This window comes from Lithobates pipiens, unplaced genomic scaffold (assembly GCF_037356315.1).
Source record: "Lithobates pipiens isolate NorthernLeopardFrog02 unplaced genomic scaffold, aLitPip1_a1.2 Scaffold_16, whole genome shotgun sequence".
NCBI classification, from domain to species: domain Eukaryota; kingdom Metazoa; phylum Chordata; class Amphibia; order Anura; family Ranidae; genus Lithobates; species Lithobates pipiens.
Genome location: NW_027507748.1, coordinates 471,296,234 through 471,321,085, shown reverse-complemented (window position 1 = coordinate 471,321,085; position 24,852 = coordinate 471,296,234). Strand labels below are relative to the sequence as shown.

Genomic DNA, 24,852 nt, shown 5'->3' with positions numbered 1-24,852 from the left:
TTGTACCATGTCTGCAGTCTCCGATGGTCTCCTGTACCATGTCTGCAGTCTCCGATGGTCTCTTGTACCATGTCTGCAGTCTCCGATGGTCTCCTGTACCATGTCTGCAGTCTCCGATGGTCTCTTGTACCATGTCTGCAGTCTCCGATGGTCTCCTGTACCATGTCTGCAGTCTCCGATGGTCTCTTGTACCATGCCTGCAGTCTCAGATGGTCTCTTGTACCATGCCTGCAGTCTCCGATGGTCTCTTGTACCATGCCTGCAGTCTCAGATGGTCTCTTGTACCATGCTCCTAGTCTCTTCCTCCTATTACATATCTGAATGTCCCAGTATCTATCTTTATAGCATGCCTGCAGTGTGAGAGCTCCCATGTAGTATGACATTGGTAGACTATTGCATGCATACATTGGAGAGATGAGCGCCCCCGGAGACCCCCTCTCCCAGCACTATACTGTACGGTGATAACCCTAGGTGACATGACTCCTGCTTTCCTCTCCATAGAGCCGCCCTCTGTACTTCCTACTCTCAGCTCTCTCTTCCGCCTTAGACCGGGGGCGGAGCTGATGAAGCTAATCGCCGTGTCCGTCCATCTGTTTGGTGGTAAGGAAGAGGCGTGGCCACCCTGCGTTACGTCTCCCTGGAAGGCAGCGCTGCCGGAAGGTTGCTGCTATCTGTTCGCCTTAACTGCCATCGTCCCTCTTCCTTGTCATTATCATGGCTGCCGGCACCGAAGAGCCTTTCCCCTTCCACGGCCTGCTGCCCAAGAAGGAGACCGGAGCCGCGTCGTTCCTCACTCGGTACCCCCAGTACGATGGGCGCGGGGTGCTGATCGCTGTGCTGGACACCGGGGTGGACCCGGGGGCTCCGGGGATGCAGGTATAGTGGGGGAGGGGGGGGAGTGTGTCATGGTGTGGGGGTGTACACACCATTGCAGGAAGTACACTCTATACAGGAGGACTCTATCATTTCCTCCTCTGATCCCAGGCACATATCCATTACAAGGCATGCCCAGCCACCCACCACTACACTACAGGAGGGACCACTGACACCATCCTCCATTGTCTGATGAGTCCAAATTCAGGTGCTTCAGCAGAGACCCGCCACATATCCATCTATGACTGGACCTCTTTTAGATCATGTGACCAACTTTTCTACAACAGGAATGTTGGAACATTTCTGTCTGATCAGAGCAGGCAGCCAATCGGCTGCAGCTGTGATCAGTGTATTTTGACAGAAGAGGATCTCTCTATCACCTGCTTCTGTGGATGAAGAAATCTGTGAAATATAGGTCTGAATACTTTCTGTTACCACTGTATATAATATATAAACACACACACACACGCTTGTGGCCCATGGATCTGTGCATGTTGGGTGAACTTTGGCATGGGTGTGAAGTATTGTGCCCGTGGCATATAGACATCCCTGTCTGCTGCCTGTTGCAGGTTAATGGGGGCAGCTTTTATCTACAGATGCCCTTTATTGACATAGGCAGCTTTCCAGTAAAGGTAAGATGCAGTGCACTGTGGCGCACAGAGTTGAAGGAAATGTCATCTTATGACCGTTCAATAAAGTTAGAAATAAATAAATAAACCTTGCAATGTGTTGTCACAACACACTGCCCCTGCTTATCACACACCAGCGGATGTGCATTACACAGAAGTTAATGGCAGCACATTAAAATGCATATGCTCCTAGTCTCTATCTCCTGTTACATGTTTGCAATCTCTTATGGTCTCTTGTACCATGTTACCATTCATTTTGTTGTTTTGGCAACCGGTATTAACCACTTGGCGACCACCCACAGAACATTTACTGCAAGTGGCACGGGTAAGCTGGATAATGTATATGTGTGTGATCCAGGCTGTTTCAGGTTAGGGGCTCGCAGTGTGCTGTGGGGGTCATGTGATCGCTATGTGATGATATGATTACCATGTCAACAAAGCTGTAATGAAAAAAATTAATCGATAACAGATGTTTTTCCTATCACATGGTACCTGGGCCAATCGCAGCACCCTGTGCCATAGCTGTAGCCAATCGCAGATCACTAGTAATTACAGCTGTTATGAATGTAACCCTTTCATGACAGTTTAGAACATTGATTGCTGTTAAATGATGATCAATGTAAGAGCAATCTAAGTGTAAAACAAAAAAAAACTCCCTGATTTCCCCCCCCAGTGTAGCAGTGTTACAATGGTGACCCTGACCTACTCTGAGAGTAGAGCTACACGATTCTGGCTAAAATGAGCATTACAATTTTTTTAATTTTTTTGCTTCATCTGTCACATTATACAAAAAATTGGGCTTACTTTTCTGTTTTTTTTTTTAATTCATTAAAGTATAATTTTTCAAGAAAAAATTGCGTTTGAAAGACCACTACATGACATAAAATATTGCAACAACCGGGATTTTTTTTTTCTCTACGGTCACTGCTAAAAACAAAATCTAGAATGTTTGGGGGTTATAAGTAATTTTCTAGCAAAAAAAAAAACAGATTATTATTTTTATTTATTTTAATTATTTTTACTTGTAGGCAACAAGTGTTGTGTGGGTTTTTTAATTTTATTTATTTATTTATTTTTTATCACTGTCACTAGTCAGTATCAATGATCCCTGCCGCTTCAGTCATATAATGTTTGTACTATCCTGACATTTTATGTCCTCAAGAAATGAGAGAGGCTATCAGTACATCAGGACTGATCATTTTTCTAATAAACAGCAACAGGGTCGTGTATAGCGATATAACAATAATAAATTCCTTATTAAAGTTGCCAATATTTATTTTTCTCAGCTAACAACAGATGGAAAACCCAAGATTATTGACATCATTGATACAACTGGAAGTGGTGATGTGTGCACTAGTACTGTGGTTGAACCAAAAGATGGGATCATAGCTGGCCTTTCTGGAAGGACTTTAAAGGTAAGGCCCCATGCTACTTATCTTAGATGGTGCATGAGTGCATTTGTTTGGCAGGCTATTGCGTAATCTAGAGCAACAAAATGCCCAGCAGATTTACCATCTCGCTAGAAAACAAAACAAACACATAGAACTTTATGCGTTAAACACGTTTTAGTTGCACAATATTCGCAAGTATATGTGGAAGCCACATTGTCTCATCAAGGCCCCTCCATATAGTGCGGTCCTAACTGTCATCTGTATTTCCATGTAGAGTATCTTTAGCAATGGATAAATTAAGCATCCCATTCCTCCCTAAGGAAAGAGGGACACACCAGACGCCCAGCACAAAACAATAACAGCTGAAGGCTACCAATGTGTCCCCAAGCCAATTCCAGCAAACTAAACAGAAATGGCAACCAATGGCCTCGTTCCCATCTGAATAGCACTAGAAGGTTTATTGCATTGCTGTGCGATTCTGCAGCTCAATTATTTGAATGACCTGCAGAACGCAGAAAAAGTAGTTTGTGCACTACTTTTAAAAAACACTTTGCACCAAATCAGTTGGTACTGCAGTACCATGCGATTTGGTGCTGACAAGCATACTGTGTTGCGATGTGCATTTGGGGTGCTGTTAACATTACATTGGCACCTGAAGCAGATCGCAAAGGTGTTTTGGCACAGTGTAGGAAATGTGCATAGAACATGTATTTCCAGCATTGTGTTCTGTTGCAAATTGTCCCCTAGAGCAAGGCATATATGAAAGGGCTTTGCACAGCACATACACATGATAGAGGGATTTACTAAGATTGGAGCACAAAGAATCTGCAACAGCTGTGCATGGCAACCAGTTAGCTTCTAGCTTTTATTTGAAAAGTGTAATTGAACAAGCTAAGAGTATGTAAACGCAACATTTCATATTCCTTTATGTACTTGTAAAAAAAAAAGTATCCTGTTATTTTTGTATTGCTTCCCTTGTGAAATCCTTTGTGTTCCTGCCAGTCCCTCTGCTTTCCTATTAAAAACTGACCATACTAGGCACGAGAGCACAGTGGTCAGTTATCTAGCTGTGCTGGGAACTCAGCCTGCTCTACTCCAGTCTTGTGCCTTGTGCTCACACGTGTCCCCAACCATTTACTGGAAAGTTCAGTGTATGGCTGTTTCTCCTTCCTTATTTAATTTTTTTTCTCACAAAAGTGAGTACACCCCTCACCTTTTTTGTAAATATTTTATTATCTTTTCATGTGACAACAAGAAAGGAATGAGTTTGCTACAATGTAAAGTAGCGAGTTTATAGCTTGTATAAGGCTACATTCACACCTGAGCGTTTCATTTGTGCCTTTTTACAGCAATTTTGTACAGGTAAAAAGCAGAAAAATGCCTGTCTGCCCCCTTCTTTTTTTTTTTTTTTTTTTTTTTTTGAGCCTAAGGCGCTTTACTTCAGGTCACGAAATGCTCAGATTTGAACAGGTTCCATTGAAATGAATGGGATTTTGCTTGTTTGGCTTTTTTCAGGCGTTTCTTTGGGTGTTTTTACGAGCTGAAACCGCTCAGGTGTGAATGCAGCCTTACCGTGTACAATTGTTGTCCCCTCAAAATAAGTCGACACATATCCATTAATGTGTAAATGGCTGGCAACAAAAGTGAGTACACCCCTAAGTGAAAATTTCCAAATTGGGCCCAATTAGCCATCTTTCCTCCTCAGTGTCATGTGACTTGTTAGTGTTACAATGTCTCAGGTGTGAATGGGGAGCAGGTATGTTAAATTTGGTGTTATCGCTCTCACTCTCTCATACTAGTCACTGGAAGTACAACATGGCACCTCATGGCAAAGAACTCTGAGGATCTGAAAAAAGGAATGGTTGCTCTACATAAAGATGGCCTAGGCCAGGGGTTGACAAATTTGCTTGGAATCTAGGAGCCAGCTAAAAAAAGTTAGGAGCCAGGTCCGTGACGGCGATCTGGACCTGTCCCTGGCCTGACATGGAGATGAGTGAGGGGAAGATAGCCCCCAGCCCCCCACCTGTCTCCAAGTCATTGCCCATAGCTCTTAGAGGGACATTTTATTTGTTTTATTTTTTTCAAATGACGATTTTTTTTTAAATTGCATTTTAGTGTAAATATGAGATGTGAGGTCTCTCTGACCCCAGATCTCATTTATAAAAGAGGACCTGTCATGCTTTTTTCTATTACAAGGGATTTTTACATTCCTTGTAATAGGAATAAAAGTGACACACATTTTTTTTTTTTTTTTTTTTATTTTTTTAAAAGAACAGTGAAAAAAAATAAAAATAAAAGTTAAAATAAGAAAATTTTTTTTTTTTTAAATGCGCCCTGTCCCGCCAAGCTTGCGTGCAGAAGCGAACGCATATATGAAAGCAATGTTCAAACCACATGTGAGGTATCGCTGCGATCGGTAGAGTAAGAGCAATAATTCTAGCCCCAGACCTCCTCTGTAACTCAAAACGTGCAACCTGTAGAATTTTTTAAACGTCGCCTATGGAGATTTTAAAGGGTAAAAGTTTGTCGCCATTCCATGAGCGGGCGCAATTTTGAAGCATGACATGTTGGGTATCAATTTACTCGGCGTAACATTATCTTTCACAATATAAAAAAAAATTGGGCTAACTTTACTGTTGTCTTATTTTTTTTATTAAATAAATTATTTTTTCCCCCAAAAAAGTGCGCTTGTAAGTACGCTGTGCAAATATGGTGTGACAGACATTATTGCAACGACCACCATTTTACTCTCTAGGGTGTTAGAATAAAAAAGAAAAAAAAGTGTATGTATGTATGTATGTATGTATGATTAGGTGTTCTAAGTAAATGGAAGGAGATCCATTAGCATTAATGGTTGTAATTCCAACGGCCACCACAAGAGGGCGCCAGATTCCAGAAGGAATAGCATCACAGAAGGCCTCAAAGCCAGGGGCTCAATTACCGGCCGCCGGCGGCGCGGCCCGACGCAATCACGCTGGGGGGGTCCACGGAGACAGGATAGACAGCTGTGCTGCGCCAGTCGCTAATTCTAGTCGCCAATGCGACCTGGCGCCCGGGTTTTGTCGAGCCCTGGCCTAGGCTATAGGAAGATTGGCAAGACTGTGAAACTGAGCTGCAGCACAATGGCCAAGACCATACAGCGATTTAAGAAGACAGGTTCCACTCAAAACAGGCCTTGCCATGTTCGACCAAAGACATGCACATCCTCAGTGTCATACCTAGAGGTTGTCTTGGGAAAATAAACCTATGAGTGCTTCTAGCATTGCTGAAGGGTTGGGGGGGTCAGCCTGTCGGTGCGATAACCATATGCTGCACACTGCATCAAATTGGTCTGCATGACTGTCTTCCCAGAAGGAAGCCTCTTCTAAAGATGATGCACAAGAGCCTGCAACCAGTTTGCTGAATACAAGCAGACTAAGGACATGGATTACTGGAATTGTGGTCTGATGAGACCAAGATAAACGTATTTGGTTCAGATAGTGTCAAGCTTGTGTGGCGGCAACCATGTGAGTGCAAAGACAAATGTGTCTTGCCTACAGTTAAGCATGGTGGTGGGAGTGTCATGGTCTGGGACTGCACGAGTGCTGCTGGCACTGGGGAGCTAAAATTCATTGAGGGAATCATGAATGCCAACATGTACTATGACATACTGAAGCAGAGCGTGATCCCCTCCCTTCGAAGACTGGGCCGCAGGGCAGTATTCCAACATAACGACCCCCCAAACACACCTCCAAGATGACCACTTTGTTGCTTAAAAAAAAAAAAAATAAAAAAAAAAAGCTGAGGGTAAAGATGAGGCCAAGCATGTCTTCAGACCTACTGTATTTGCTGGCGTATAAGACTACCTTTTACACTTAAAAAAAATGCCCAAAAATTGGGGGTCGTCTTATACGCCGGGTATACAGGTATACAATGCTGCCCGATGGATGTCAGCCCCCAAATGTCTGCTAATACTGTATGTGGTTTCAGCAACAAACAGTATACGCCGTTGAGCCAATCCCGGCGAGCGATGTATTCTATTAATGAATACAGAGCCTGCTTGGATTGGAGTAACAACCTCGGCCAATCCGAGCAGGCTACATAGAGTAGCCTGCTCAAACTGGCTTTGAGAGAGAGAGAGAGGGAGGCAAGGGCTGATGATGCTACAGCCTCTGCCAATCCAAGCAGGCGTTGTATTCATTAAAATAATACACCGCTCACCATACTTCCCTGGGTAAATCCATTCACTGATCTCCTACTACTATACATCCTGCTATTTGCCTTTGAGGTCTGAGGGACAGGTAAATCTGGGACATATGACAGGGGGGTTATTAAATGCATTTTGGTGGACAATTCCCATAGAATGTAACCCAAAAGTGGTATAGGTTTGGTTAGTGAAAAATTCTACTTTCCAGAGTTGTGGCATTCAATAGATCTCTGTGTTATTATTGTTTGATTTACTTTATGACATAACACAGCATGGCGGATGAGTAGTTGGCATTATTGCTTTGTATTTTTTAATGGTTCTAATGTTTTTTTAAAATGTTGTTGCCTCAGAAGGGGAGTAGTCTTATACCGTGAGTATTGCCCAAAACCTATGTTTTCACTTGAAAAATAGGGGGTCGTCTTATACGCCCAGTCATCTTATATGCCGGCAAATACGGTAAACCCTATTGAGCATCTGTGGGGCATCCTCAAACGGAAGGTAGAGGAGCGCAAGGTCTCTAACATCCACCAGCTCTGTGATGTTGCCATGGATGAGTGGAAGAGGACTCCAGTGTTAATCTGTTAAGTTCTGGTAAACTCCATGCCCAAGAGGGTTAAAGCAGAGTTGTGTAGCCATAACAATGGGGCGGGCACTTTCTCCATCGCTTCCCGTTGTTATATGCAACAGGATAATATTTGTGCGCTACGGCCTGTGTATACTCCGCACGTGCAAGATCGGGAGGTACATGCTGGGTAGCCCAGCAGCACCATATCCCTTAACAGACTCCTAGTGGGCTTCACATGCCCACAGTAAAGATGGAAGAAAACAAACGTGAGTACATAAAAAAAAAAATCCAGGAATTGAACGGCAGTTTGTAATTTGTGTGTGTGTATAAAAGGGTCAATGAGTGTCTGGACTCCTGACAGACCCTTGCATCTTTCATCCAGTGCTGCACCGATGGTTCTGGATTCTGAGTCATGGGGAAGGCAAAAGGATTGTCAGAGGATCTGCGGGGAAAGGGTAGTTGAACTGTATAAAACAGAAAAGGGATATAAAAAGAAATCCAAGGAATTGAGAAGCCAATCAGCAGTGTTCAAACTCTAATCAAGAAGTGGAAAATGAGGGGTTCTATTGAAACCAAACCACGGTCAGGTAGATCAACTAAAATTTCATCTACAACTGCCAGGAAAATTGTTCGGGCTGCAAAGAAAGCCCCACAAATAACTTCAGGATAAATGCAGGACTCTCTGAAAACATGTGGTGTGCCTGTTTCAAGATGCACAATAAGGAGGCACTTGGAGAAAGATGGGCTGCATGGTCGAGTCGCCAGCAGAAAGCCAATACTACCCAAATGCCACACAGTATCCCGCTTACAATATGCCAAACGGCACAGAGACAAGCCTCAAACCTCCTGGCACAAAGTCATTTGGAGCGATTAGAGCAAAATTGAGCTTTTTGGCCACAACCATAAAAGCTTCATTTGGAGAGGAATCAACAAGGCCTATGATGAAAGGTACACCATTCCTACTATGAAACACTGAGGTGGATCGCTGATGTTTTGGGCATGTGTGAGCTACAAAGGCCCAGGAAATTTGGTCAAAATTTATGGGAAGCAGAATGTTATCAAAAAATACTGGAGGAACATTTGCATTCATCAGCCAGGACGCTGCACATGGGACGTACTTGGACATTCCAACATGACAATGATCCAAAACACAAGGTCAAGTCGACCTGTCATTGGCTACAGCAGGATAAAGTGAAGGTTCTGGAGTGGCCATCTCAGTCTCCTGACCTCAATATCATTGAGCCACTCTGGGGAGATCTCAAACATGCAGTTCATGCAAGACAGACAATAAATTTACAGGAACTGGAGGCTTTTTGCCAAGAGGAATGGGCAGCTTTACCATCTGAGAAGATAAAGAGCTTCATCCGCAAATACCATAAAACACTTCAAGCTGTCATTGATAAAGGGAGAAATACACAGTATTAAGAACTAGGGTATGTAAACTATTGATCAGGGTCATTTGGGTCGTTTCTCTTGTGATTATGATTTAAAGAGTAAACACAGTTGACTGATAATAAATGGCTTCAGCCAAACACTATCCATGAGTGAAAGAAAAGTTTTTGTGTTATCATTCATATTCTCTGAAAAATGGCCAATAAATCATACATTCTGCCAGTGTATTTGTATTTATTTTTATTTCAGGTATTTGTATAGTGCCATCAATTTTATGTAGTGCTTTTACATATACAGTGTACAGTCACATCAGTCCCTATCCTCAAGGAGCTTATAACCTGAGGTCCCTGACACACATTAATACATACACTAGGGCCAATTTAGACAGGGTCTGATTAACCTACCAGCATGTCTTTAGACTGGGGAAGGAAACCGGAGGAAACCCACGCATGCAAAGGGTATGTAAACTTAAGAGCACATCTCTGTGTGTGTTATAAATAGTCTACAGACCCCTTTTTTAAAATGTCAGGTTTCAGTGATGTAAAAAAAAAAGTCCAAAGATAATAAATCCAAAACTTTTTATTCCACCTTTTTAATGTGACCTATTAACTGTACAACTCAGTTGAACAACAAACTGAAATCTTTTAGGTGGAGGGAAGTAAAAATATAAAAAAAACTAAAATATATAGTTGCATAAGTGTGCACACCCTTAACCACATCCCGCCCGGCCTATAGCAGAATGACGGCCAGGCGGTGGTTCAGGTATCCTGACTGGGCGTCATGACGTCCAGCAGGATAACAACCGCTGCACACCTGTGGGGGGTGCGCATCGCGGCGATCAGTGGTGTGTCAGTCTGACACACTGTTACACCAATTTCAGTAAAGGGCATCTGACAGAGACTCTTTGCCATGTGATCAGCTGTGTCCAATCACAGCTGATCACAATGTAAACAGCTTTTCCTCACTCTCGTCTGAAAGACGTGAGTAGCGGAGAGCCGATCAGCGGCTCTCCTGATGGGAAAGTCTGTGCTGATTGTTCCAGCTGAAGAAACGGGTCCCAAGCATGATGCTGCCACCACCTTATGAAAAAACACTGCACATCACCAAAATGTGGGTATGGTGTTCTTTTAGTGTTGTGCAGTGCACCAAACATATCTTTTGGAATTATGGCCAAAAAGTTCAACCTTGGTTTCATCAGACCATAACACATTTTCCCATATGCTTTTGGGAGACTTCATGTGTTTTTTGCAAAATTTTGCCAGATTTGGATGTTTTTCTGCATATGAAAAGGCTTACGTCTTGCCACTCTATCCCATAGCCCAGACATATGAAGAATACAGGAGATCGTTGTCACATGTACCACACAGTCAGTACTTGTCACATATTCCTGCAGCTCCTTTATGTTGTTGTAGGCCTATTGGCAGCCTCCCTGTCCAGTTTTCTTCTGGTCTTTTCATTCATTTTGGAGGAACATCCAGTTCTTGGTAATGTCACTGTTGTGCCATATTTTCTTTACTAGATGATGACGTTCTTCACTGTGTTCCATAGTATATCTAATGCCTTGGAAAATCTTTTGTACCCATCTCCTGACTGATAACTTTTTAACAATGAGATCCATTTGATGCTTTGGAGCTCTCCGTGGTCCATGGCTTTTGCTGTAGCACGCAACTAAGAAAATGTCAGGAAAGACTTACTAGAACAGATGAACTTTATTTGGGGTTGATCAGAGGCACTTTAGATGACAGGTGTGTACTGACTCCAATTTAATGAGTTTGAATGTGATTGCTTCTGAACACCGCTACATCTCCAGTCATAAGAGGGTGTGCACACTTATGCCACCACATTATTTTAGTTTACACCCCCCCCCCCCCATGTTAAAACCACTTGTGTTGCTGCGCTTTTCAGTGAATAGGCAGGGGTGTTCTGGGAACGCTGTATACAACGCTCCCAAATGGCCAAAAAGATGCTGCTTGCAGGATTTTTCCTAACGTCCCGCAAGCGCAATGACCCAGTGTATAAAGTCGCCCTGAAATGAATGTGAGGCGGTTTCCAGGCGCTTTACAGGTACTATCTCTAAAGCTAAAATGCCTGAAAACTGCCACAGTGTGAAAGGGGTCAGAAGGTGGAAAAAGTTCTTAAATAATTTATCTTTGTCTTATTTTTTACATCACAGAAACCTGATATTTTACCAGGGTTGTGTAGACTTTTTATATCCACTGTATATTTTGTGTGTGCATGTTTTGCCATTTTTATTTTAAACTGAAAGGGGTGATTTACAAGGCGAGAGTTCACATATACTTGAAGCTAGAAACTGGTTACTTTGAACAGCTGCTCTGAGTTTAGTAAATTCCGCCTGATATGTTTCCAATCATACTTGCCAGCTTGCCTACAAAGAAAAAGCAAATTACACCATTAAACAATCTGAGTTAAAAATAGAGATTTACATCTATCCAATTCAAGGTTTACCTCTTTCATTTTTTTAATGTATTACAGACACAATGGGATGTGGTGTCTTTCACTCGTAAAGATCAGATCAGCAAAGCATTTCCCAATCATATATATTGTAGGCCTTAAACCGCTTATTCAGCAAGTTTCTTTTACAGCTCAGACACTACCTGTGTTTCACACTGGGGTGGGTGTGCGTTGCCGGCAAAGTGCTGCTATTTTTAGCTGCACTTTACCGTAATTTTTTCGGCCGCTAGCGGGGGTTAAAAGCACCCCGCTAAACGGCTGAAAAAGGGTTAAAAGCGGTGCTGCCCATTGATTTCAGTGGGCAGAGGCGCTTTAGAAGCGGTGTATACACCGCTCCTTAATCGCTTCAAAGATGCTGCTAGCAGGACTTTTTTTTTTAGCGTCCTGCCAGCACACCATTCCAGTGTGAAAGCACTCAGGATTTTACACTGGAGTGACAGGAGAGGCTCTTTACAGGTGCTATTTTTAGTGCTATAGCGCCTGGTAAGCGTTTCAGTGTAGCCTTAGGCAGGCTAAGACGTCATTGATTTCTACCGTGGCTGCAGCTGTCAAACATTGATCATGTCACATCCAGTGAAAGTAGGCAGTTTAAAATCTGCAGAACTGAGACTTTTAGCAGATGCAATCCAGCCAAATCGTATTCTGTGAGCAGCGTAGACCTCATTGATTTCTTATCCTGACTTTGTAGTTTTTACTTTGAAGAGGACAGCTACACCTATTGTAAAACAGCATTAATAATCCTATTTATTAGGGATGCTCCAATACTGGTATCGGTACCAATACCAAGCATTTGCACGAGTATTAGTGCTCGCGCAAATGCTCCCTAAACCGATACTTTGCGTTGTGATTTGTGCCAATACACAATGAATGGGTGCCAATTGTACTGCAAAGAATCGCATGGAATTTTTAACAGGAATGCAGTGCGATTCCTGTCTGAATGTCATGCAATTCCCCCCCCCCCCCCCCCACTACTGAGTGTATAGAAAGAGAAAAGTGGTATTTAGTGGGCAGTTTATTAAAAAATTTAGAACTCGCAGTACATATCTGGCCAAAAGCAAAATCTGCATACGTGTCCCCGTCCCACGGAGTATGGCAAATTGCAGCCGCTGGCCGTGATTTGCTATCATTAACGGAACTGGGACACCTATGTAGATTTTGCATTAGGCCAAATATGTACTGTGAGTTCTAAAAAAAATTTTTTTTAATAAATTGCTCACTAGATGGAACTTTAAACTTTCCACACACACACACACACATAGAATGTGATTCGAACAGAAATCACACCGCATTCCTGTTTGAATCGCATGCGGTTCTTTGCAGTGTGATGTGTGTGTGTGTGTGTGTGTTTTTTTTTTTTTTTTTTTTTTTTTTTTTTGCTGCAAAGTATCGGTACTCCGTATCGGTGAGTACTTAACTGAAAGTATCTGTACTCCTACTTGCCAACTGGGGAAAAAAAAAAACAGTATCAGTACATAGCTACTATTTATAGCTGCCATTTGTTAATACAACACTTGACATATAAGTAGATTGATTTGTTCTTTTTGGCCATCTGGGTAATCCATGAGCCATCATTTTATACTATGATTATCTATCTATCTATCTATCTATTAAACAAGTTGTATCATTATTTTTGGTTGTTTTTTCATTGAGGATTGCTATTTGTTTTCCTCTTGTAGATTCCCACAAGCTGGAAAAATCCTTCAGGTAGATATCATATCGGTGAAAAGAATGGCTTTGACTTTTATCCAAAGGCCCTCAAAGAGCGACTGCAGGTAATAGTAATTCTCAAAACACCTTCCCTTCCCTTTATTTTTAATCTTTTTAAAGAATTTTTTTTCTTAAAAATTTGTACATTAAAGTGGTTGTAAACCCTTACAAACCACTTAGACCTACAGGTAAGCCTAGATTAGGGCTTACCTGTAGGTCCAAGAAATATATCCTAAACCTACACAGTTTAGGAGATATTTCCAAAAAGACAGACAATGGCGATATGCTGCTCGTGGCGGCTCCCGTGTGCATGCGTGAGAGTGATGTCATCGCGGCTCTGGCGAATCATAGCTCCGGAGCAGCGAGACCCGGAAGTCACTCCAGGATACATGGCAGCTGTGAAGATGGAGGACCTCTTTGGGGGCTTCATTCTCAAGTAAGTTATTCATAATGAGCTAGTATGCTATGCATACTAGCTCATTATGCCTTTGCCTTGCAGGTTGCATTTTTTTAAATGTCAGTACCTTTTTAGTTCCTCTTTAAAATATTCATAACCCAGGGGAATTTGGTGTTTGTGACTGTAGTAACCCCAGTTGACTTGTTTTGATGTGTTTCTAAAATTGCAAACCAGTGCGAGTCCTTAGTGCTGGTTCACACAGGGGCAACCTGTTGGGCGACTTGTCAACCTAACAAGTCGCACGCAATTCAGTACAATAGAACCGTTCTAATAGGAGCGACTCAAGTCGGGCCGACTTAGAAAAAGGTTCATGTACTACTTTGGGGCGACTTCGGAGTAGCTTGAATTGACTTCTATTAAAGAAGTAGTTTGCAAGCCACGTTGAGGTCGCGCTGTGCGGGGCAGCTTTAGAGTCGGGCGACTTTGAATCCACCCCTGTGTGAACCAGCACTTAAGGAAAGAGAAAAATAGCTTTTTAAGAAAAGGCAATGTCACAACAGTGCTATGTTAGGTTAGGTGGTGTCAAATTATCAGCAGTCCCCAACTAGGAATAACAGAAAATTGTTCCATACTTACCGTAATTTTCTTTTCCTGGTGCCTATCCATGGCAGCATACCTGTGACAAGCTCCGCCTTGGCTCCTCCCTCAGGACTAGTGAATATTATAAAAGAAAAGGTTAGTACAGCCCCCGCATTCTCGTTAATATAGAATACCGAGGGTGGGAATGTATGCTGCCATGGATAGGCACCAGGAAAAGAAAATTACGGTAAGTATGGAACAATTTTCTGTTTTCCTGGTGCCTCCATGGCAGCATACCTGTGACAAATAACTAGCTGAGACGGGTGGGATAATGCTTAGAGGTTTATTTAAAGAATTTATTATTTAGAAGAGGCTAAGGCCGAAGTGATTGCCTGTCTGCCAAACTCCACTGAGGAGAGAGCTCCTGGGTCCACCCTGTAATGTTTCAGGAATGTGTGTTGGGATGACCAGGTTGCTGCCCGACAAATAGTTTCGATCGACACATTCGCTCTTGCCGCCCAAGAGGCAGAGACCGCTTTTGTGGAGTGCGCCCTGACCGCTGAAGGGGTCTCTAGTCCCTTTGTCCTGTACACCTTGTGGATGAGTTTGACGATCCATGAAGCGATCGTTCTGGCTGATGCCTCCTTTCCTTTACGTTTTCCCCAGGGAATTATGAACAGTCTGATGGAAGCCCGGAATGGAGCTGTGGCTTGGAGATAGCATTTCAGAGTGGAGGCGATGTCTAATTCATGAAGAGTGACAGAGTCCTGTTCAGAAAATGTTGGGAGTGCCCAGGGTTCTGACATGCTCAAGGATGAAGCGACCTTGGGAATGAACCCTCGTATTGTTCTAAGTTCCACTCTATCTGGGTAAAAAATAATGTGATCCTGATCTGCTCCCAAAGCTTGGAGCTCTGACTCCCGCCTGCCGGAGGTTATGGCTATCAGAAAGGCTAATTTTAAAGTTAGGTTCCAGAGTGATATTGAGTCCGAAGGGGCAAAGGGTGGATTGGCTAAGGACTCCAGGATGACCGTAAGGTCCCAAGTGGGAAAAGATTGTTTAGACGGTGGTCTGATCTTCCTGACGGCCTTAAAAAATTGGATTAACAGTGGGTCCTCCGCCCATCTTCTACTGGTTGCTGCTGAGATCGCTGACACCTGTACCTTCAAAGTACTCAATGCAAGACCCAGCTCCAGGCCTGCCTGCAGGAACTCAAGAATTTGAGATGACGAAGGGGAACCTGGATCACAGTCTCTATCAAGCATGAAGGTCTTGAAGTTGTTCCATACTTTATCATATATGTTGTTTGTGGATGGTTTTCTTGCCTTGAGCAGGGTTGCGATCACCTTGTCGGAGCACCCTAGGGATTGGAACCTTTCCCTTTCAGTTGCCAGATGTGAAGGTCCAGCCTGCGGGGATCTGGGTGGGTGTGACATCCTTGCGACAGGAGGAGGGGTACTATTGGAACTTTGACTGGAGGACTGGTGCTCAGATCCATTGCCGTAGGGAACCAAGGCCTTCTTGGCCAGTATGGCAGAACCGCTATCACCGTCGATGTCTCCCTGACGAGTCTTGACAGGAACCTCGGTATGAGGGGCCGTGGGGGAAAAGCGTAGGCCCGATCGCATGCCCACGGGGCTGATAGGGCATCTGTTGCCTCCGCCTGGGGGTGCGGAAATCTCGAGATAAACCTTGGAAGTTTGGTGTTGGATGCTGTCGCAAAGAGATCTAGCTCGAGGGGCCCCCACTGGATCATTATCCAGTTGAAGATTTCCCAGGTGTAAGGACCACTCGTTGGTGTCTGCGAACCTGCGGGAAAGGCTGTCTGCCCTTGAGTTGAGAAGGCCGGGCAGATAGACTGCCCTCAGGTCCTTCAGATTCCTTTCGGCCCAGAGGAATATGGGCTCCACCTCGTTCAGGAGGGATCTGCTGCGCGTTCCCCCTTGACGGTGCACATAAGATACCGCGGCCCTGTTGTCCATTCTGAGGAGAACTGGTTTGCCCGAAATCTCGAACTCCAGGGCTAGCAGTGCAAGATAGGCCGCTCTGAGCTCCAGGATATTGGACACCACGCCTGCTGCATTGAAGGACCATCTCCCTTGTACTGAGGTCTTGTTGGAATGTGCTCCCCAACCAGCTGCGCTGGCATCGGTAGTAATTATGATCCAGTCGACATGCCCTAGCGGGCGAGACTTCAGAAGCGACTGTCTCTTCATCCACCAATGTAGACTCCTGAGCATCCGGGTTGTCAGGTGTATGGGTTGGGATAGATATCGTTTGTTCCACATTCTTAAGAACTCCAGCTGAAAATGTCTCAAATGCCAGTGGGCCCAGGGGACCATAGGGATGCATGATGACATCCGACCTATCAGGCTCAAACAATTTGAGGCTGTCAGGTAGGATCTCAAGCTCACCTTCTTCATCTGTTGGATAATGGAAGATACCTTCTGAGGAGGGAGAGACACTGATCCTTTCATTGTATTGAACAGGGCTCCCAGATAGACCATCTCTTGGGTCGGAGAGAGAAGACTTTTCTCGTAATTTATCTTCCAACCGAAATCCACTAGTGTTGTTAACAGGATATCCCTGTGTTCTAATAACTGGGTTGGGTTCTTCGCCAGGAGTAGAAGGTCGTCCAGATAGTGATACACCCGGAGCCCCAATTCTCTCAGAGGTGCTATGATGGCAATCAGGGTTTTTGTAAAGACTCTGGGTGACGTGCAGAGGCCAAACGGAAGGCTCCGAAATTGGAGATGTACTTGCCCCACCGCAAATCTCAGGTATTTCTGGAACGTAGGGAGTATAGGTATGTGTAAGTAGGCGTCTTGCAGGTCTATAGACAACATCCAATCCCCTGGTTGGACTACGCGAATGATCGTCTGAAGAGACTCCATCTTGAACTTTTCCAGAAAAATGTAGCGATTTAGCCTCTTTAGGTCTATCACAGGTCTCCACCCTCCGTTTCTTTTGGGGACTAGAAACAGGGTGGAATAGAAACCTGAAAATCTCTCGGATGGAGGCACTGGAACTACTGCCCGTTGTTCCTGTAGGGAAAGAAGAAATCGCTTCAGAGCTTCCGCCTTTTGAGGAGATCTTGACACCCTTGTCGGAGAAAAATAGTCCTTGGGGGGTTGGTTTAGGAAGGACCAGGAATGACCGTGTTTGACTGTTGCAACTACCCAGGGATCCCTGCATTTTTGTTCCCAAATCTTTGAGAACTGTTTCAATCTGGCCCCCACAGGGATCACTTGGGCTGGCCTGGCGTCAAAAAGATTTTGATGGCTCCTGTGGGGTAGGTACCGGCCTCTGCCTCCTGGACTTGAGAAACGTCGACTGTGTGCTCTTCCAGTTGTGCCTGAAGCCTTTCCCTTGTCTTGATTGTCGGTAGTCCCTATTTTTGGAATATTGGAACCTTGGTGCAGAGGATCTGAAACGTCTAGATCGCCTGTCTTGAGGAAGTAGGCCTGACTTTCCGCCAGTGACCCGAGAGATGGCTTTGTCGAGTTTTTCCCCGAACAAGGCTTTACCGTCAAAAGGTATCTTGCACCAATTTTGCTTCGAGGCAACGTCCGCTGCCCATGGTTTTAGCCACAGTGCCCTTTTGGCCATTACTGTGTGAAGCATTGCCCTTGCGGAGCAACGAATGGAATCGATGGCGGCTTCTCCAATGAAGTCGGCTGAGAGCTTCAGCTCATCCAATGCCCTTATTATCTCTTCTTTAGGGATATCCTGTTGGATTGCCGACTCTATATTATCTGTCCAGACGCGTAGTGCGTTGGACACTGATGTCAGAGCTATTGCAGGTTTACAGGCATATCCTGCCATCTGATAGGCCTTCTTAAGGTCAAGGTCCATCCTTCTATCCAGAGGGTCCTTGAAGGAGGTTGAATCATCTAGGGGTAAAGTGACGTTCTTGGCCAGCCTTACCACTGCGGCATCTACCACCGGCGGGCCGTCCAGCATTTTGGAATCTGCCTCGGAGAGAGGGTATAATTTTCCCAATCGATTGGTGGAAAGTCTTTTGTCTGTCCTCCCCCATTCTTCCTCAATCACCTCCCTGATTTCCTCCATAAGAGGGAAGAAGGAGATCTGGCGCTTAAGGAAGGGGAAGTATGATTTGGACTTCCTGACCTCCACGTTGGAATCCTCCCAACCGATTGCTTGTTTAACGGCCTGCACATAGGGCTGGACCATGGCAAAGGCAAAGCCAGAGGCATCTGTGTCATCTGAGGAATCCTCTGAAATGGCCATTTCGTCCTGATGCTTAGAGGAGGAGGGAGGGAACAGACGACCACTTCCACTGGTGGATGGACCAGGAATGGAGGCCTCAGCCATCAGCTCCTGAGGAGGAGATGCCGGTTGTTGTGTCGGCCTTGTAGCGACCAATTCCGTAAGGGAGTCTTTTACTGCCTTTTTAAGGAGATCTGCCACCTGTAGGCTCTCAGACTCTCTGTCTGCTGCATAGTCTCTAAGGCAGTCTCGACAAATTAGTTTGTCCGGAAGTGGGGAGCCTCCGCAGGCCTGACATCTGGTAGGTCTAGGTCTCGGGGAGCGCGAATGACGGCGCCTCTTAGCTGAAGCTTTCCTGCCGCTTCTGTAATGCCCATGTCTGGGTGACCTGTCTCTGCTGTGACAGGAATCATCATCGTCATCTCCATATCGCCTTGAGGTCTTCTTAGACGTCTTCTGGCGTACAGGACTGAAATACAAAAGTATTGTCCTTAGTGCACTCTTTTTTTTTTTTTTAAAACTTACCTGGGCGTAGGTCCTTACCTTGGGAGTAGAGTAGGATCTTGAGCGGGCGGCGAAAGGCTCATGTTTAGGCGGCTTAGCAGAGGTAACGGCTAGGAAAGAGTCAGAGGAAAAAGGCGTCAACCAGTCGTGCGCTGATTCACGGAAAAGAAGGGAATTTGCCTACAAAAGTGACGATTCCCACCCCCCGTTACTGTGTGTTGTGTTTTTGTGTTTTTTTTTTTTTTTTTTTTTTTTTTTTTTTTTTTAAATCCATTTTTTATATATATATATATATATATATATATATATATATATATATATATATATATATATATATATATATATATATATATATATATATATATATATATATATATATATATATATATATATATATATTTTTTTTTTTTTGGAGGCTCCGATTTAAATAATTTAATATATTAATAAATTAATTCTTTTTAAGTGAAAAGAGACATTCCATCAGAGCTATACCAATATATTCGGATGATCACATGTACAAAAACAAATGCATTAAAACATGCCTTACCTTAACAGGGGTGGGAATAGCCTGGAACTCTAGAGTGTAATTCTCTTGTTGACCACAGGCATTTCACTTGTGCTGCTGGGGAAATAAATAGGAGGAGGGGAAGTGATGTCGTGCTAAAGCTCCTCCTCTGACACTCTGAGGGCAAAAAGAACCATTCGCCCTCAAAAAAGATGGCCGCCGAAGCTTCCGACGCTACCGCGCACGCGCCGAACGTCAAAACAGACCGTCGAAACATACGACCCGCCGGCGCATGCGCAGACGACGGCGGGAACGCTATACTATTATAAAATGACACAGACTCGCCGCGCGCGGCCCCTAGTGAGTCTGGGAGTGACAAACACACATGGGAAAGGAAAGGGGGGCCTGCTAGGACTATGGGGACCGCGGAAACAGAGCGCAGGAGAGAGGAAGGACAGATGAGACTGGAGGGAAAAAACAAACCTCAGGGACAGAGCAAAAGCTGCTACCTCTGCTGCCATAGACTGGAGCCTGAACGCCCATACTGCAGGTAAAGCTCTTACTTAAGAGACAAACTGCTTGTCCCAAAAGATCCTACAGAAGGGACTTCCAACCTTATAAGCGCATTTAGCTGCCCAAGAGAAGGAACTGCGTCCGGGAGAGGCTTGAACCCGGACGGACGCTGCCGAATGCAGAAGGTAAGGACGCCGACCAGGATTCACTGCCATGAGGTATGAGGAAAAAAAGGAGAATGCGGGGGCTGTACTAACCTTTTCTTTTATAATATTCACTAGTCCTGAGGGAGGAGCCAAGGCGGAGCTTGTCACAGGTATGCTGCCATGGATAGGCACCAGGAAAGATGTTTTTATTGTCATCAAGGTGCCACTCTCAATAGAGTACTAGCCTCATGTATCGGCTTCCCACTTCCTTTCCTAGCAGCACTCGCAAATGCAAGTTCTCCCCCCCTGCAGTATTCTGGGACACTAAGAGATCCCAGTAGACTGCATCCACCACTCATGGCAGTGGGCACCTTGCTGTGAACCACAAGCTGTCACAGCCTGGTGCCCATAGTGAGGATGCTGTTGACCGAAGACAGTGGGTGAGACCGACTGGGGTGGGCACACTACTGAATCATGGAACAGGTGAGTGGCTGTTTTTTAAAAGTCAGCAGCTACAGTTTTTGGAGCTGTTGGCTTTTCATTTTTTCACAGGTGCCTGGAACTCCGCTTTAAACGTTTTCACAACGTGTTACAACCATAAAACCATAACTACACCTAACCTTTGCAGAATTTTCATTTTTGTGATTTTTCATTTTGTTTGGCACTGTTTATTGTTGGACATAGTTACATTAACTTTGTTTTTTTGCTGTTCTAGAAAGAGCGAAAAGAAAAGTTGTGGGATCCCACCCACCGAGCCATACTAGCAGACGCATGCAGGAAGCAAGAGGAGATTGACACAGGCGCGAACAATCAAACCCAGGTTAGAAATAAACTTGCGTGAACGAAGCCCCTATGATGCGGTAATGTTTTGAAGCTTATAGCAGTTGTCTGCCAAGGGCTTTTAATTCCTACACTAGGCAATGTTATTTACCTTATTCTAGCACTTCAAACCTGGAATATTCTTCAGCATGCCAGTGTAGCCCTTACGATGTTGATATGTTAGTCTCTCTCGTATCAATATGTAATTTGCCCATTCAATCCACTGTTGTATCATGGGAGCATGAGAAGACTAAAAAAACGAGCGTTTTGTTTACGGGCAATAAAAAGAAGACCTAATATAGCAGTGGGTACAAGAAGTGTAAGCATTTCCTAATTGAGAGAACCCAAGCAACAAACTGAAGGATCTTGAGGTAAAGAGATCCTATATAGAGCAGGGCTCAAAATTTCAAGTCCTGAGCTACTAGCCAGGCCTCAAGGGTTACTCGTCCCTCAACATGCACTCGTAAATTATCTCATGAAATTACACTTAAATGTTTTATGCAGAATTAAGTTACAAAAATAAATATTTACAACAACTTTCATCAGTGCCGCCTCGCCTGTGCTGATCAGTGCTGCCGCCCCACAGTGTAGCCTAGCTGTGCAAGGAAGGAGAGGAAGAGGATTGCCAGGCGAATCATGAGAGTGCCAAGGAACATTGCTGTAACAGCTTTTGTTTGAATTGCTGAGTTTTACTGCCGCTCGCTATCGCATGCCGCGCCGCCTCCTTGCTCGGATACTTTTGTTTACGTCACATCCTGGCATTGGTTGGGTGATCTGTCTATCAAAGTACCCAGGCTAGGAGGCAGGGCTGTGTGTGACAGTGAGTGCGAGGAACACTCGGCGATTCAATGAAAACTGTTAAAGCGATGTTCCTCTGTGCTCTGATATGGCTGCCTGCTCTCCCCTCTCTTCCCCGGGGTGATCGCTGGAAAAAACAGCTCCCATTAAACCCCGCCTACCAGCGCTGTTTGCCACTCCATGGCAGCCCGTGCTTGCCAGCCCTCATTTTCCACAAAATGCGTGTAGAGGATATAGTGTGAAGGATATTTGTCCAGTACCTGAAAAGCTTTGCACATCTCCAAAACATGAGTTGGCTCTCTCACACCACAATGACATTTTGGATGAATGAAACAAATGAAAGAATGTCACCCACCCAATCTAAATGGGTTTTGTAGGTGTTCTGTAGACCCGATGTAAGCCAAATACTGTAAAAACAGGTTTTGAGTACCGCTCAGATAGCCCCCTAATCTGTAGACTTTACTTTAAATACTTCTAAATGTTCCACAACAGGATTATTTTAGGAAAAGTTGAAGGGGCAAAGGGAAGGTTCATTTCTAAGTGTGACAAGGCAGTTAGATAAGTAAACAAGTAGGACAAAACTCTGGATAGCCGCACACTGGAAAAAGACTTGAAATCCCATCTTTAATTGAAACAACATGGGTCACATCAAAACAAGATAAAAAAATCCACAGCAATGCTGTGGATTTATTGATTTTGTTTTGATGTGACCCACGTTGTTTCTTTAATCCACAGCAATGCTGTGGATTTTTTTATTCTGTTTTTGATGTGACCCATGTTGTTTCAATTAAAGATGGGATTTCAAGTCTTTTTTCCATTGTGCGGCTATCCAGAGTTTTGTCCTGCTTGTTTTCTCAGTGTGTGTAATAGTCAGCACCTGGGGCTCATCAATAGGAGACAGAGCTTCAGTCCTCAAGGATTACTTTGGAGCGGCATATATATATATATATATATATATATATATATATATATATATATATATATATATATATATATATATATATATATATATATATATATATATATATATATATATGTATATGTATATATGTATATGTAAAGTATATTGTAAAGTAGTACGTGTTTTTTATTGTGGCTGCTTGTTTTATCCAGAATTTTATAAGAGTAAGTGTGTGGCCCATACAATCTTAATTCATTTGGTTCTACTGATGGAGTGGTACACACTAGGGTTTTTTTATTTTTTATGCCCAATGGGTTGAACTGAAAAAAACTGATCTGACATTAGTACAGAGATCTCCCCTTAGGAAGTTGTGTGTTCTGACAGGGAGATGAAGCGCACACGCACACACACACGCACGCACACACACACTACTTCTAGTGGTCATAAGTCATCCAGATCTCATTCTCTCTTCCCCAGTGGTACCATATAAGGTGTCTGCCCCTTTAAGGGGGAATCCACTATGTACATTCAATACCAATATTGGCTGTCCTATGAATATTGGTCGTACCCGAGAAAATATTGAATGCAACATTTGCTGCAAGTCCACAGCACAAAATTCTCAGGTAATCCCATCCAGGAAATTTGGTCTTCCGCTGCAATTGCCACTGTCGCCAATTACCACCGAGGATGATATCTCTTTTAAGGCTCCATTAATTACTTTTGGTCAAGGTGAATTAAAACTGCACTCTGTCAAAGGAAAAATCTCATAACACCAGCCAGTAAAATATGCTCACAGTGCAATATTTATTTAAGAGTGTCAGCTAGCATTCATTATATAAAAACTCCAAAGAAAACTCCCATAACAAACCACTGCACAGCATCCAGTGGCTTTACGTTGGCCCTACATCTCCACTGTACATACGTTTTCATTAGTCCGATCTGGAATGGTAGAGTGGGCTCAGGAGCAGCTCTATCCTGTTTTGCAATGGGCACCATATCAGAGTTCTAAGCACGTGTACTTGGTTCCCCGTTTTGAAGAGCCACTTGTTTCCTCCTTGAGCATGGTATCTTCGCTGTCCACATCTACCAGGTTTGGCACCTCTGTTCTACTGTGGGTTGCTTTAGCTGGTGTTTTAGCAAAACATTTCTGGGCAGCTTCCTTTATACTTCTTTCACTGACCAAGGTGGGAGCCCACCATTTTGGAGAACTGAATCTGCTGCCAATCTGGTGTCTTTGCTCTGTTTAGGCATGTCTGACAGGAATTAAAGCAATACCAGAGAATAGCCACCATTGTGGGAAACCCAGCAACGTGTAGCATGCCTGAGATCCGAGTACTGGAGAAGCGTCAACAGGATAAGACCGGAGCCTTGGCAGAGAAGGCAAACTCTCATCCTGCTGCCAAGCTTTAATTCCTCTTCAGTTGCATAACTGGTTTATGGTACACACCTGTTTTTAAAACTGAATTTTTCTTTTGTCTTTTTTTTGTTTTCTATAGTTGGGAAAACTGATCAAAGAAGATGTTCAAAATCAGGTAGAACTGCTGAATTCATTTGAGAAGAAGTATAGTGATCCGGGTCCAGTGTATGACTGTTTGGTGTGGCATGATGGGGAAACGTGGCGGTAAGTCCTCAGTGGATTACTGAAAAATCAGTTATCTATTTGACAATGAGACATGATCATGGATGAGAAATGTAAATACCGTATTTATCGGCGTATAACACATGCCTAATGCGTACCTCCAAGTTTAAGAGGGAATTTTAAGGAAAAAAACATTTAAATGCCCATCAATGCAGCCTTATCAGTGTCCATTTGCAGCCTTGTCCATCATTGTAGAATGATCAGTGTCCATTTTCAGCCTTGCCCAGTGCCGTTTGTGGCATATAACTGTTTCAATTTGCCACCGCCAAGATAGACCGCCTATGTACTTGTATGTACTTTGCTCCTCTTGGCTCGTCTTGCAGTCCCGCCCCTTGGCCCGGCTGTGGACACAACATAGGTCCAATGGGGGGACTGCAAGCTAAGTACAGAGTACACCCAGCTCGGTCTTTCGTCAGAGCTCACTCCTCATCCCCTCAGAGACAGCAGGGAGGCGGGACGGCGTGACTGCGAGTGGCGCTGAGCACTCGGCTCGCTCTTTTTCGGCGGCGCTCGCTCTTTTTCCCCTCACAGACAGTGGGGATCGGCGTACAACGCACACCCACGATTTTCCCCTGATTTTAAGGGGAAAAAGGTGTGTGTTATACA

The 24,852-nt window shown here is 44.1% G+C and overlaps 2 protein-coding genes across 4 annotated transcripts in view; one reads left to right on the top strand and one right to left on the bottom strand.

Moving 5' to 3' along the window:
• Window positions 1–611: 611 nt before the first annotated feature.
• Window positions 612–24,852, top strand: part of TPP2 (tripeptidyl peptidase 2) — a 118,119-nt gene continuing 93,878 nt past the window's right edge. For 2 of the 3 annotated variants that reach the window (XM_077482935.1, XM_077482934.1), the window contains exons 1-5: window positions 614–876; window positions 2,789–2,917; window positions 13,185–13,280; window positions 20,805–20,909; window positions 24,104–24,228. In XM_077482935.1, coding sequence (XP_077339061.1) covers window positions 715–876; window positions 2,789–2,917; window positions 13,185–13,280; window positions 20,805–20,909; window positions 24,104–24,228 — 617 coding nt within the window. In that variant the 5' untranslated portion in view covers window positions 614–714. Of the gene's footprint in view, window positions 877–2,788; window positions 2,918–13,184; window positions 13,281–20,804; window positions 20,910–24,103; window positions 24,229–24,852 lie in introns of all 3 variants that reach the window. The other variant, XM_077482936.1, reaches the window with a different exon arrangement.
• LOC143981481 (uncharacterized) lies at window positions 13,988–19,147 on the bottom strand. The gene is made up of 3 exons (XM_077479353.1): window positions 18,965–19,147; window positions 18,245–18,890; window positions 13,988–14,122 (listed from the first exon to the last, which is right to left on the bottom strand). The coding sequence occupies exons 1-3, from the start codon at window positions 19,006–19,008 to the stop codon at window positions 13,988–13,990; spliced, it is 825 nt and encodes a 274-aa protein (XP_077335479.1). The 5' UTR covers window positions 19,009–19,147.

Bases quoted from the DNA above. Each gene is read 5' to 3' on its own strand.
- LOC143981481 (XM_077479353.1), bottom strand. From the start codon at position 19,008: ATGAGCCTTTCGCCGCCCGCTCAAGATCCTACTCTACTCCCAAG. The intron at 18,891-18,964 runs GTAAGGACCTAC...TTTGTATTTCAG, and splicing joins GATCCTACTCTACTCCCAAG to TCCTGTACGCCAGAAGACGT. The intron at 14,123-18,244 runs GTGATTGAGGAA...TCTTTCCTTAAG, and splicing joins TTATGGAGGAAATCAGGGAG to TGCTGGTTCACACAGGGGTG.